The following is a 12,840-nucleotide window of genomic DNA, read 5'->3' on the forward strand; positions in this document are numbered from 1 at the left end:
TCAATAAAAGAAGTTATTTGGACAATTCCATTAAGGCCAGCCAGTGACAGAACTAGAACCACTGGTCTCAGTTTCTTTCCCAATCACACCATATGTCCAAGAGAGCTCATCAGCAAATTTTAAGCACTCTATTAATTTGAATAACAAAGTAAAATAGATAAGTAGAAAATAAGCAAGAGAGGAACTAGTTAATTTTGTTCATTGTGGATGAACTATAACCCAAAGTACAAAAAAAAAATCAGTGAATATAATTGATAGGCCAATATTAGTGACATCTTAGAAAAGCATGAAGAATAGCAGAGGAATTACAAAAATGGAAAGAACAAGTGTCCCATTTTTTTTAAGTGGAAGGGAATTAAGTCTGAACACTATAAACCAGTGAATTTATTCCTGGAAAAATTCTAAAAAAACTATAATATTAAAGGGATAGATAGGCAACATTTAGAAAAGGAAGCAATGATAACAAAGATCCATCACAGAATTATCAAGAAAAGTCATGGTGAATTAACCACATTTCTTTTTCTAATAGTAAACCAGCATATCTAGAGTATGCTATAATTACAATTTATTTGAATTTTATTTGTGTAATTTTTTATTACATACTGTGTTTGATAAAAGTCAAGAAATATGATTTTTGTACACAAAGAATAGGATTACATGTAATGTGGATCTCTATTATACATAACTTTTTTTTAAGTTTATGATAAATTTGGCGCAGTTTCAAAGCTGTCCTGCTTATTTGTATATTCTTATGAACTTCTTTCTGTTATATACATTCTTAATGCTTGAATGATATTCTTTTTTCTCTTTTCTTCTTAATTTTTTTGGGATGGGGAATCATTAGCACTAGCATTTCTCTCTCCCCCAATAAGTGCCCCACCTATCATAACAAATGGATAGAGTCAAAGAAAAAAACAACAAAACATCAACCTACATATTGATTATTTTTCATTTTGAATCTAGATCAACTAACTTCTTTTACAATGCTTTATTCGTTAAAACTGCCATTCACTCTATCTCTTATTTTCACCAGACCAAGCAATCTAGAAATGGCTTAAGGAGCTGAGTTAACCCAAAGAAGGAATTTGTGATTTCTTATACTCACTGGGGGCCCTGGTTCACCAGATGGTCCATCTTCTCCAGGTGAACCAGGGGGTCCTATATATAATTCAGATCCTGTTTCTCCTGGAAGACCTGGTGATCCTGGTGGTCCTGGTGGTCCAGGAGGGCCTAAAAGCAAAAACAAACAAACAAACAAACAAAAAACAGAAATAATAATTGAGAATTGCTTAGTAGTCATTTCAGTTACATATGACTCTTTGTGAACCCATTTGGGGTTTTTGTGGTAAGCTTACTGAAGTGGTTTTGTCATTTCCTTCTCTAGTTCATTTTACAGAAGAGAAATTAAATAAGCTATTATATATATGTACATATATATATATTAAATGGCTATTATGTGTCTGAGACTAGATTTGAAGATCAACTTCCTAATTCCAAGTCCATGTCTCTACCCACTGTGCCACCTATCTGCCTCTATTAAAGACAATTAAATAATTAACAAAATCAATTAGCCAAAATGTTCATGGAAAGAGAAGCTCTGGTTAAATGCATTTTAACTTTCATAAAGCCAGAATTTTTGTTTTAGCTATTGTCAATGAAAATCTTTTTATACTCAATGAAAATCTAAAATATAGTAGTCAATTATGGGGATAATCAAAAAGTAGGTGAAGTAGAAAAGGCAATGAATCTGGAAGGTGGCCTTTGTACCCAAGAAGAGAATAACTTTACATTACAAGCTCCATTAGCCGAGTGAGCAAGGGGTTGGGATAGTTCTGGGATGCGGGAACTACAGTTAGAAGCTAGAACTGGAGGAAAATCAAAATTGTAGAGAGAGATTTGAGAGTTGTTTCTGAATTGAGGTGATAATTTAAATTCTAAGAGTTAACGAGATAGTTTATAAAAAGAAAGAAAGAAAAGCAAAAAAACACTAAACTTAGTGAAAATTCACATTTAGAATACAGAAGAAAGAAGCGATAAGGAATAAGAGAATAGTATTAATAACAGCAGTAAAAATAGCTAACGTTTATATGATACCATCAAACACTTTACCAATAATATCTCTTGTTATTCTCACAATAACTCTGAGAGGTAATATTTTTACCTCCATTTTACAGATGAGGAAACTGAGGAAGATCAGAGTTAAATGACTTGGCCAGGGTCACACAGATTTGAGACCACAGGGGTCATTGAGTCCTCATTTACAAAATGAAGCTGACACATAAGTGACTCATCTATTAAGTGTTAGACTGAGGGTCAGACCCAGCTCTTCTTAAGACAAACCCACTGCCTTTACATTTTACTATGAGAGATCCAATAAAGTTCCAATGAGGGAATAGAATTAGTATTGGCAAATACACAGAGATGCCAAGGAAAATGAGACTTGGTCATGACCCAAAGATGTCTATTACATGAAGGTGGAGGACATGAAGGAGATTAGATCATGAAGAATTAGCCTACTTCATTAGAGAAATTTGTGAGAGGTGAGAAACAGGAATGCTGATAGTAATTCATCCCAGGTTTTATCAGTTAAACTTTTTTATTTAATTAATTCTTATTTGGGTCCAATGTGGATTCATACTTACTCTTAGCAGTTCTCCACTGCCTTCAAAGAGAACAGAGCTAGAGTCAGAATCAGAACCGGAGCCAGAACCAGAGCCAGAACCAGAGCCAGAATCAGCATCAAAGCCAGAACCATCAATCTCCATCAGACCCTGTGACCAAGGGAAATCGTTCTTAAAAACTTGTTTTAAATCAGCACTTTGTAAGGTTGATTATGTTTTTGTAAATCTTTGGTCATTTCAATACTTAGTGAGCTATCTAAAGAAGAAAACAGATCTTTAACAAGAACTTACTGATATTTTAATTAATAACATCAAAAAGTATCTATTTGAAGTATTAAAAGGAATACAATCCTTAGTCAGTTATTCAATAATTATTTACTCCTACTATCAACAAGTATCTATGAGGTACCATGGGGATATACTTAATTATGACATGATTCCTACCCACACTTCCCCCAAGAAGTTATGTCTGGGGGAATCTCATTGACTATATTTCGTTTTCCACAGAAGTCCTAGTTACACCTACCTTTGTTTTCTCTTTCTATCCTTTTGCTCCTATTTCCACTTAAGAGAAACGATTACTTTGCTCTCATATTAATAATCAATTGTTAAAATTGGGAAGACCCTAGTTTTTCCCCCCTGTTCTATTTCCTTGTCCAGTCTCTCAACGACAGGGTGATGTCTATTGTCTTCACCTAACCAGCTCAGATGTGGGTGGGAGATATGGATCTCTAGATGGATAGTCTCTTTATCCAAGAGTCTCTCTTAGCTTTTCATTTCAGTGAGCTCACATCTCTTTGTAAAGTTCACCTCTCATTAAGTATTAAATAATCAGAGTTCATTGTCACCCTCAGGAACACCCCTCCTTCAAGAGCACAAAAGCTATAAGTCCTATTGCCTTGACTGTTTTAGGCATTCAAGAGTTGACCTTTTATTTAAAATTCTGGCATCATTAATAACATGATTAAATTACCCAAAATATGTCTCTCAAACTTTTTAAATGTCTATACTTGATTTGTCTAGAATCTTTTAATATGGAGCATCACCCATCTTACGCCATCAATAAGCCTTAAGATATTATTGCCATGCTTCTTTCTTAATTTCATATAAGTATTTAATAAGTGCTCTATTTATCTATCTACCATGTTTATTTATTCTTTCAAAGACTTTTATAAATTATTTTCCATTATAATAAACACATCATCCTTTCCTCATTAGATTTTCCTGCTAAAGTGTTTAATGATTTGACCTTTCATTATGAATGCTATGAATGTGATTTCAAGAACTGAAACAACTCACAGTTCTTAAGAGATTATATATAATTCATATATATATATATATACACACACATATATATATGTGTGTGTGTGTGTGTGTGTGAATATGTGTACAAATGTGTATAAATGCATATGTATATACATTTATAAAAGTGTATTTCATCCTTAAAACACTTCAAAGATTTATGAATACAAATGCTAAAGCCAGCTATGTCTCTCTTTCATACATATAATCCAATGTAATAAAATTAAATATGATATAATATGATATAACATAACATATTATAACATAATATAATCTTAAGGAACTATAGTTTGTTTTAAAGGCAGATACATGGGATTGATAAAGAAAAGCTTCATTCTTCTCATCTTTTAGTTTCACAAAATTACTGTAGACTACAACATAGATAAGAATCTCACCAATGTTCCAGGAGGTCCAGATGGCCCAGGGGTACCTGGAAACCCAGGAAGACCTGGCTTTCCTTCACCAGGATCACCCTAAAGGGAAGGAAAGTCAACAAAGTTTAGACTTCTTCCACTTTCCCAGTCTCTCTTTCAGTTAGATGCTTCATCCATTTTAAAAAAACAACTAGTTGTGTTTGAGACATTATAGATCTTCAGTCAAGAATCATTCCCAAGTTTTGTCAACTGCCTACTTGATTGCCTTCCCTCAAATCTGCTTTTGACCCTTATCATCACTAACTCTTCCAAATACTTATTTGAAAAGAATAGAGAAAAGAAAATGAACAAAAACCATTATCCCAGAATACATTAGAGCTATTCATAAGGGATAAAATGGATTGAGAGCTGCTTTCATAGTGCTCCCTTAACTCCTAACTCTTTTTTCCCCAATTGCTTAGTTATACTACTTGGATTTCCAGGAGTTAGAGATTCATTTGTGTTTACAAGCAAGAGCAGATAAGGAAGTTAGAAATGTAGCAGTGACTAACTTCATCCATTTAAAATTTTTGGCCAGGCGAGCTATTTATCAGAATAAGGGAGAAGACAGCTCCATTCCTTTTTCTTCTTTTTGGGTGAAACATTGACATAGGCTATATGAATATAGCTATATAGCTGCATTAGAATCATTCTTTCTCTTCACTCTGTGATACCAGCATGATGAATCAGGTTAAGAATATTAGTTCAATACACTCAGGTACATTATGGATTAAGCAGGTATTGGTGGGATAATCAGGTAACCTATTCGTTTACTTTAGAATCTGGAATACAGTATCTCCCCACTCCCCCCAAAAAAAGACTCCTACTCACAAATGAATTTTTGACACAAATGGTTTGTATACTGAGAACTCATTAAAGTTCTGTGTGACATTGGCTTATAGAATTTTGTTGTAAAGAAAGAATTCCTCTATCTTGTACATACACAATTGAAGATTTGAACTAACTGTTGGGCTTTAAATTTTTGCCTATTCAATTTCACCATTTTTGGTTTTTCTTTTGGGATAGCTTTTTTGGGCTCATTTAATTATGACTGCTAAGATTCATTTCATAGTGTTTGGTTTGTGGTTTTCATGACCCTTCTAATTATGCATATAAGGACATATTTGTTTCTTAGAATTTCGTAAATGCAATTATTATCCTTCCTCTCTTAAATGATATTGCTTATAAGAAAACTTATGCATGCACAATTGCATATATTGCTATTAATCATTGAAGTCTATCTCCCTCTGCCCTCTTTGTTGGGATTTTAATGTCTTAGAAGTCTATTTTAGTTCCTCTTTTGATTCTCATTTGAGAGAACAACTCAAAAATGATCTCCAGACATTAGCCAGACAATTTAATAGGTAATACTCCTGGGAAGATCTTTCTGCTCATAATAATTGATTTTCCTATTTCTTTATTCTCTTTTCACCTCATAAATCTACCCCCCATTTCTCTAATTGGGTCTATTTGGGTTCCACATAGGACCTAGGATCAGGTCCTCCATAACCTCTTTGTTATCAAACTTTGAGGAAATGAGAATTCTTCAATCAGGAAGGACCAGAAATGAATGAAAAATGGGGAAGTATCTCAAACATATCACAGAGATGTAACTTCTGTACAAAAAGGAAAGCTGGGAAGTTGTCTTGAGGGTACTGATATAATATCTCTCCCATCTAATTGCATTTATGAAGGACCACACACTCTATCCTCATGCTCTTCTGATGATTTAAAAAAATACCCTCAATACATCTTTTTCTTTTTTTGTACATGTAAGTCATGTGTGGGGGCTTACTCTGTTCCCCTCCCTGGAACAGACACTAAATTACAAAATCATTCTCTCACTTGGAGGGATATTTACCCCCAACTATAGGAATTGAAAAGGGTAGGAGAAACTGATCAAGTCCTCTTCCCATTTAAAAAATCTTTTTCAGAAATTCAGCCAGAAAGTCCTCCTAACAATTGTTTCAGTGAGTAGTTCTAACTTAATTGTCCAGGGATATTGTCAGCCTATTTCTGCTTTGTTCTACTTAAGCCTCTACTGAATCACTATTCTATTATGAAATGGGATAGAATTGATTAAGATGATATTTAAAAAAAAACTCACAGCAATAAACTTAAAGCAACTTCATTTTTTAACACTAGTTCTTTTTTTTTTACTTAATAATTTTTATTATATATATATATATTTTTATAATATTATCCCTTGTATTCATTTTTCCAAATTATCCCCCCCTCCCTCTATTCCCTCCCCCCGATGACAGGCAATCCCGTACATTTTACATGTGTTACAATATAGTCTAGGTACAATACATGTGTGTGAATATCATTTTCTTGTTGCACAATAAACATTAGATTCCGAAGGTACATGCAACCTGGGCAGACAGATATTAGTAACACTAGTTCTTTATGTACATACCTTTTCCCCTTTTGAGCCAGCCTGTCCTTTCGGTCCTGGGAGTCCTCTTTCACCCTAAAATTAAATTGCTTTATTAAAATGTTGAATTCAAAACAACTCTGAGATACCACTACACACTTCTCAGATTGGCTAAGATGACAGGAAAAGATAATGATGAATGTTGGAGGGGATGTGGGAAAACTGGGCAACAAAGCTAGTTGTGAATGTATCCAACCATTCTGGAGAACAATTTGGGCCTATACTCAAAAAGTTATCAAACTTGCATACCCTTTGACCCAGTAGTGTTTCTACTGGCCTTATATCCCAAAGAGATCTTAAAGGAAGAAAAGAGACCTGTTTGTACAAAAATGTTTGTCACAGCCCTTTTCATAGTGGCTAGAAACTGGAAATTGAATAGATAGATGCCCATAAATTGGAGAATGACTGAGTAAATTGTGGTATATGAATGTTATGGAATATTATTGTTCTGTAAGAAATGACCTGCAGGATGAATACAGAAAGGCTTGGAGAGAGTTACATGAACTGATGCTGAGTGAAAGAGCAAAACCAGGAGATGAGAATGACAAGGAAACTCCAAAACTCTGAAAAATCCTTAAAAGAGAAAACTTCCTTTAGCCCTGCCTCAGGAAGGGGACTCCACCCCAAGCACAAACAGTTTCATCTTTGTTATCTGGCTTAGTCCAGAAACCCATTGAATTCAATTTAAATTTTAACCCGGGCTGAAACCCAGCCAGTCTGGGACTCCACCCACAACCCCCCTTCAGCTTGTAGCCAAAGCCCTCTATTATGAAAGAGCCAGACTGGAGCCCTCTCTTTGCAAAGGGTCTAAACATGCCATCACCATGCCTGGCAGCAAAGACTCTGTCCACTGGAACCCTGGTTCTGATGCTCTTTTATCTCTAACTTCAACTTTACTAACTAGACTTCACTTCCAAACCCCATAATAAACCTCTTTTATCAATCTAGATTTTCGGGTCTGTAAATTCCTTTACAGAGGACTCTGTGCCTCCACTAGACCTCATTTAACTCTGTATCCTTGCACTGAATCCAAAGGAATTGCAGGGGAGCTCTATTTGATTCCCTGTACCCTGAACCTGCCATTAGACCTCAATTAAACCCTAATTTCATTTAGGTACCTCCAATTCTAAACCTCATAAATTATACACTTCAATAGCAATACTATATGAGGATCAACTCTGATGAATGTGGCCATCTTCAACAATGAGAGGATCCAAAACAGTTCCAATTGATCAGTAATGAACAAAACCAGCTACACCCAGTGAAAGAACACTGAGAAATGAGTGTGGACCACAACATAACATTTCCACTCTTTCCATTATTGTTTGCTTGCATTTTTGTTTTTCTTCCCAGGTTATTTTTACCTTCTTTCTAAATCCAATTTTTCTTGTGCAACAAGATAATTGTATAAATATGTATACATATATTGTATTTAACATATACTTTAACATATTTAACATGTATGGGACTACCTGCCATCTAGGGGAGGGGATGGAGGGAAAGAGGGGAAAAGTTGGAACAGAAGTTTTTGCAAGGGTCAATGTTGAAAAATTATTCATGCATATATCTTAAGAGAATCAGAGGAATTTAGTGCCACAAAGGGTGAATTTGGGTACAAAGAGGCATAATAACAACTTCAAGTTATATCATACTTTTGTACTTTATAATTTGAAAAATAATTTTGTCATAAACTATCCTGAGAAATAAACCATGCAAGAATTACCCCCAATTTGTGGCTGAGAAAATAGTCTTTTAGGTTGGTGAAGAGACTATTCAAGGTCACAGTAAGTGAAAAAGCAAGGATTCAAAGTGAGACTTTAAAGGCACCATGTTACAGCTGAAAAGTGTCCCTTTTAAAGTCAGAGGATCTGGGTTCCATTGATCACATCACTTATGCTTTCTTTCCTCAGCTATAAAAGGAAAGGCTTTGATTAGATGCTTTTGAGGTCCTTCCCACTATCTTAGGATTTCAGATAACTTGAGCTCTGGATTTGAAGTCAGAGAGACAAAATTTCAACTTTTACCTCAAATTCTTACTACCTGTGTAATAGTGGGCAAAGTAAATTGAGCCTCAGTTTCCTCATTTGTTAAGTGGAGAAAATGACATTGTTTTCTTCACAAGGTTGTTGCAAAGTTCAAATGAGATACTATGCACCACTATAAATTACTATTTATTGTCATTCTTTCTACCTTCAAATTCATGTTTTTGCATCAAACCAAAAAAGCTCCCAATGGTCAATTTATACATTTTTCATCTTAAACTCTCTAAAAGAGAATTGTGGCTATGGAAAGAATATGTTAGGCAGTCAACTAGCATTTATTAAATTGTCTACTATGAGTTAAATGCTAACTTAGTCGAATTCAGTTCTAAGTATCTGCATTGAAGAAAACCCTGAAATGTAACCAATCCAGTAAGGGATTTACACAGTGGTATAAATAGCCTTATTGATAGAAACAGTAACTGTAACTAACTATTGTCTGTAACAAATTGTTGAGATAACAGAATATTTATTTATAGCCTAAGTTCACAGGATTCATTAGGTTTATAGTGAGCATCTTATTACATACCTGTTTGGATAGAGTACAGTGAAAATAGATTTACAGATTTTTGGTTTTGGTTGTTTCAGTCATGTCTGTCTTTTCTTGACTCTATTTGTGTTTTCTTGGCAGAGATACTGCAGTGGCTTGCCATTTTCTTCTCCAGCTCATTTTACAAATGAGGAACTAAGGCAAAATTTTAGTGACTTGCGTAGGGCCACAAAACTAGTTACTGTCTGAGGCTGAATTTGAATTTAGATCTTTATGACTCCAGGTCTACTATGCTACCTAGGAGTCCTGATTAACAAATATCTAACAATTCCTTCCACAATCTTAAATTTGCCTGAAGAAGTTTCTGCAGGTTGGATTCTTAGAGGAAGGGATGGGGAGAGGGGGAGAAAGAAGGGAATGACAGATGACTGGAGAGGGGACCAAAAAGGAAACAGTAAATACCATTTAAAAGTATGTATTGGGAAAACCATTTAATCTCTGGATCTGAATTTCCTGATCTGAAGATGGGAGTACTGGAGATAGCCTTTTAGGTTCTTTGCAGCTCAAAATCTATGCGCTCATAAGAATATAACTCAGGAGTGTTGCTAATTATTATCATTACTATTATGACTGCATACTTTGGAGTGAGAAGTAGTGTTTGTGTGCTTTCTTCAGTATATATCCATATAACAGAATCAATAGATTGCCATATATCCATAGAAAAGAAAGATGAATCCTGGATTGGCAGATGATATAGCTTGTCATCCAAAGAGGGAGTGTAGAACACTGAGATGTCCAGCATTTTTCCTCACATGATATATAATTGACAACTCATAAGAATACTTAAAAGTCCAGAAAAGAATAATGACCATTTCCCTGTGCTGACCATCATTTTATACCCTTTGTTTGGTTCTATTCTTCATCTCTTTCCTGATCTTTCTGTTCTTGAGCAACTCATACACATCTTCCACATAATTCTTACAAATTTATAGTCTTAAGCCCTGAAATGGACAATAGATCTATTCCATATCACACCGATCATTTATTAGTTTGTTACTTATATAACTGTACTGTCAATCTATCAACAAGCATTTGTTAAGCACCTATGACATGCGAGGCACTGGACTTGGGAAGGGCTGTCCAAATATTCCCTTACCTTTCAAAGGAAGAAATCTTGCTTCAGAAAAGTTAGTTGACTTGCCCATAGTCACCCATGGAAGGGGGTTACCTGTTTTGTCATGTTTAAAGATCGTATTCTTTCATCTTGAAAAACAGCAACAAAAAGCATCTTTGAATTAGACCTTTACTTCTCAACCATAGAAAGTATATTAACTTTATTTTTTCTGATGGTCTCCTGGTATGAACTCCATCAGCCTGGTATTTGATAAAGCTGTAGGCACACTATAACATTTCCTTGTTCATGATGAAATCTGACCCTGTAACTCTTAGGATGATCTCTAATCACTCATTTAGCCAATAAACGTTTTTTAAGTACCTATAATGTGCTGGGCACTCTGCCAAGTACTGAGGATACAAAGAAAGACTAAAGACAATAGCTGATCTCAAGGAGTTTAGTCTAATTGGGAAGACAACATGCAAAAATCATGTACAACTAAAATATATACAGGATAAATGAGAGATAATCAACAGAGGGGGATAGAGAAAATGCTTCTTATGGAATATGATTATTTCCCCTAGGTCTTGAAGGAAAGCAGAGAGGTAGAAGACAGAGATACAGAAAGAGATAATTCTAGGCATGCTGAGTAGAAGATGGAGTATCTTATGCAAAGAACATCAAGGAGAATAGTATTCCTTGATTGCAGAATATTTGGTAGGGAAAATAAAAGTGGAAAAAGAGTGGAAAAATTGAATGAGATAGATTATGAAAGTCTTTGAATACCAAACAAAGAATGTTATAATCCTAGAAGTAAAAGAGTAAGATAGAAGTTTATTGAATAAGTGGATTAAGTACATAATCAGACCTGCTCTAAAATAATCTTTAAAACTGTGGCAGCTAAGTGGAGAATAGCCCAAAGTGAAGAAAAACGTATGGCAGGAACAGCAGGTTATTGGAATAGTCCAGGTATGAGATAATGAGGGCTTGCAGAATGATGGTAGTATCAGAGAAGGGAAGGGGATATATCAAAAAGATGTTATAGAGGTAAAACCAACACACTTTAGCAACAGTTTGGATGTAGAGGGTAAGAGGGAGTGAGGAGTTGAGGATGACAACTAGGTTTTGAGCCTCAGTACCTGGGAGGCTGGTTGCACCCTTGACAGTAATAAGGAAATTAGGACAAGGGGAGACTTTTGGGGAAAGATGATTTCTCTTTTAGGCATGCTGAATTTAAAGAGGTCTAAAAGATACCCAGTTCAAAATTCCATATTCTTGAATTTCTTTTTCCCCATTAAAATGATATGTGTTTACATTAATCAAAGTAATACTCTCGTGGAAGTTACATTCAACTTTTCACAAATATCCTCAATCCTGGCTTGTAACAAAGAAGTGTAATTGAGCAAAAGAGAACAATAGATATATGGTTGGGCCTAAATTTCTACCCTTCCTATACTTTGTTACTCTATACAGGTTCCTGTATCTTGCATTTAAGATATAAATCCTCTATTTTTGAGGCAGTGCTTACTAGTTTTACATACACTGAAGGGAAATAATTAGTTGGACAAAAAAGAATAGAAATTGAGTTACAGAAAGAGCAACGTTTGAATTTCTATTCATTCTTAAGTGATTGGGTTTTCTCAGTGCATTCATTCTCACCCATACCTTGACTTTAATGTCATCTATCTATCAGCTTTTTCATCAGCCCACTCATAGGACTTGAGCAACACAAGAGAAAATATGTTCTTGCAAATTAATGTTTTTCATTACTGCTGAAGGTAATTTGCCTGCTAACAGGATTAGATTTTGGTTACTATAAAGCCTTTTATGGTACTTGACACACAAGTGAGTTGAGAACCTAATATCACAATGAAATTGCTTAGCAAAAGTATAATCTTGGGTATGTCAAAGCCTGGAAGAAGGTAATCTAATATGTAACTCATAATCAAGAAACATTATTAAATAGCCATATTGCATCCTTTACTACTTTTGCATAATTGAAAGGCAATTATTTAAAAATAAAAGTTTTATGTACTTCAAAAAAATGTTCCATAAACTATAGTTTTCATATTGTTTTTAGTCAATGTTATAGCAACACAGGTTGAAAAAGAATAGTGCCCAAACTAAAAAGAAGCTTTTTTTTTCTTATGCACTTGTTAAAAATCTGGAATTTATCTTAAGAAACGAAATGCATGATGTATAACATCAGGGTCTATGAATATAATGCACTTTATGAAGAATTTGTTTAAGGGGACTGGATCTTTGAATTCATCATTATGGGGAGCTCTTTCCTATTGAGGGACTTCTTATAACTGCAATTCTGCATCTGATGCATGATTATGATCTCACAGAATTGCCTATAGCAATGAAAAGTAAAATTATTTGCCAGGGTCATTTAGCCAACAAGTGTCTGAGGCAGGACTT

General features: G+C 34.7%; 1 protein-coding gene across 1 annotated transcript in view; it reads right to left on the minus strand.

The window, feature by feature from the left end:
• COL15A1 (collagen type XV alpha 1 chain) overlaps positions 1–12,840 on the minus strand; it is a 121,660-nt gene that overhangs the window by 90,094 nt on the left and 18,726 nt on the right. Inside the window, exons 7-10 of the mRNA XM_074280639.1 lie at positions 6,756–6,809; positions 4,319–4,396; positions 2,642–2,771; positions 1,106–1,230 (exon numbers count right to left, since the gene is read on the minus strand). Of these exons, the coding sequence (XP_074136740.1) occupies positions 1,106–1,230; positions 2,642–2,771; positions 4,319–4,396; positions 6,756–6,809 (387 nt within the window). The remainder of the gene's footprint in view (positions 1–1,105; positions 1,231–2,641; positions 2,772–4,318; positions 4,397–6,755; positions 6,810–12,840) is intronic.

This window comes from Sminthopsis crassicaudata, chromosome 1, assembly GCF_048593235.1.
Source record: "Sminthopsis crassicaudata isolate SCR6 chromosome 1, ASM4859323v1, whole genome shotgun sequence".
In the NCBI taxonomy this organism is placed as follows: Eukaryota; Metazoa; Chordata; class Mammalia; order Dasyuromorphia; family Dasyuridae; genus Sminthopsis; species Sminthopsis crassicaudata.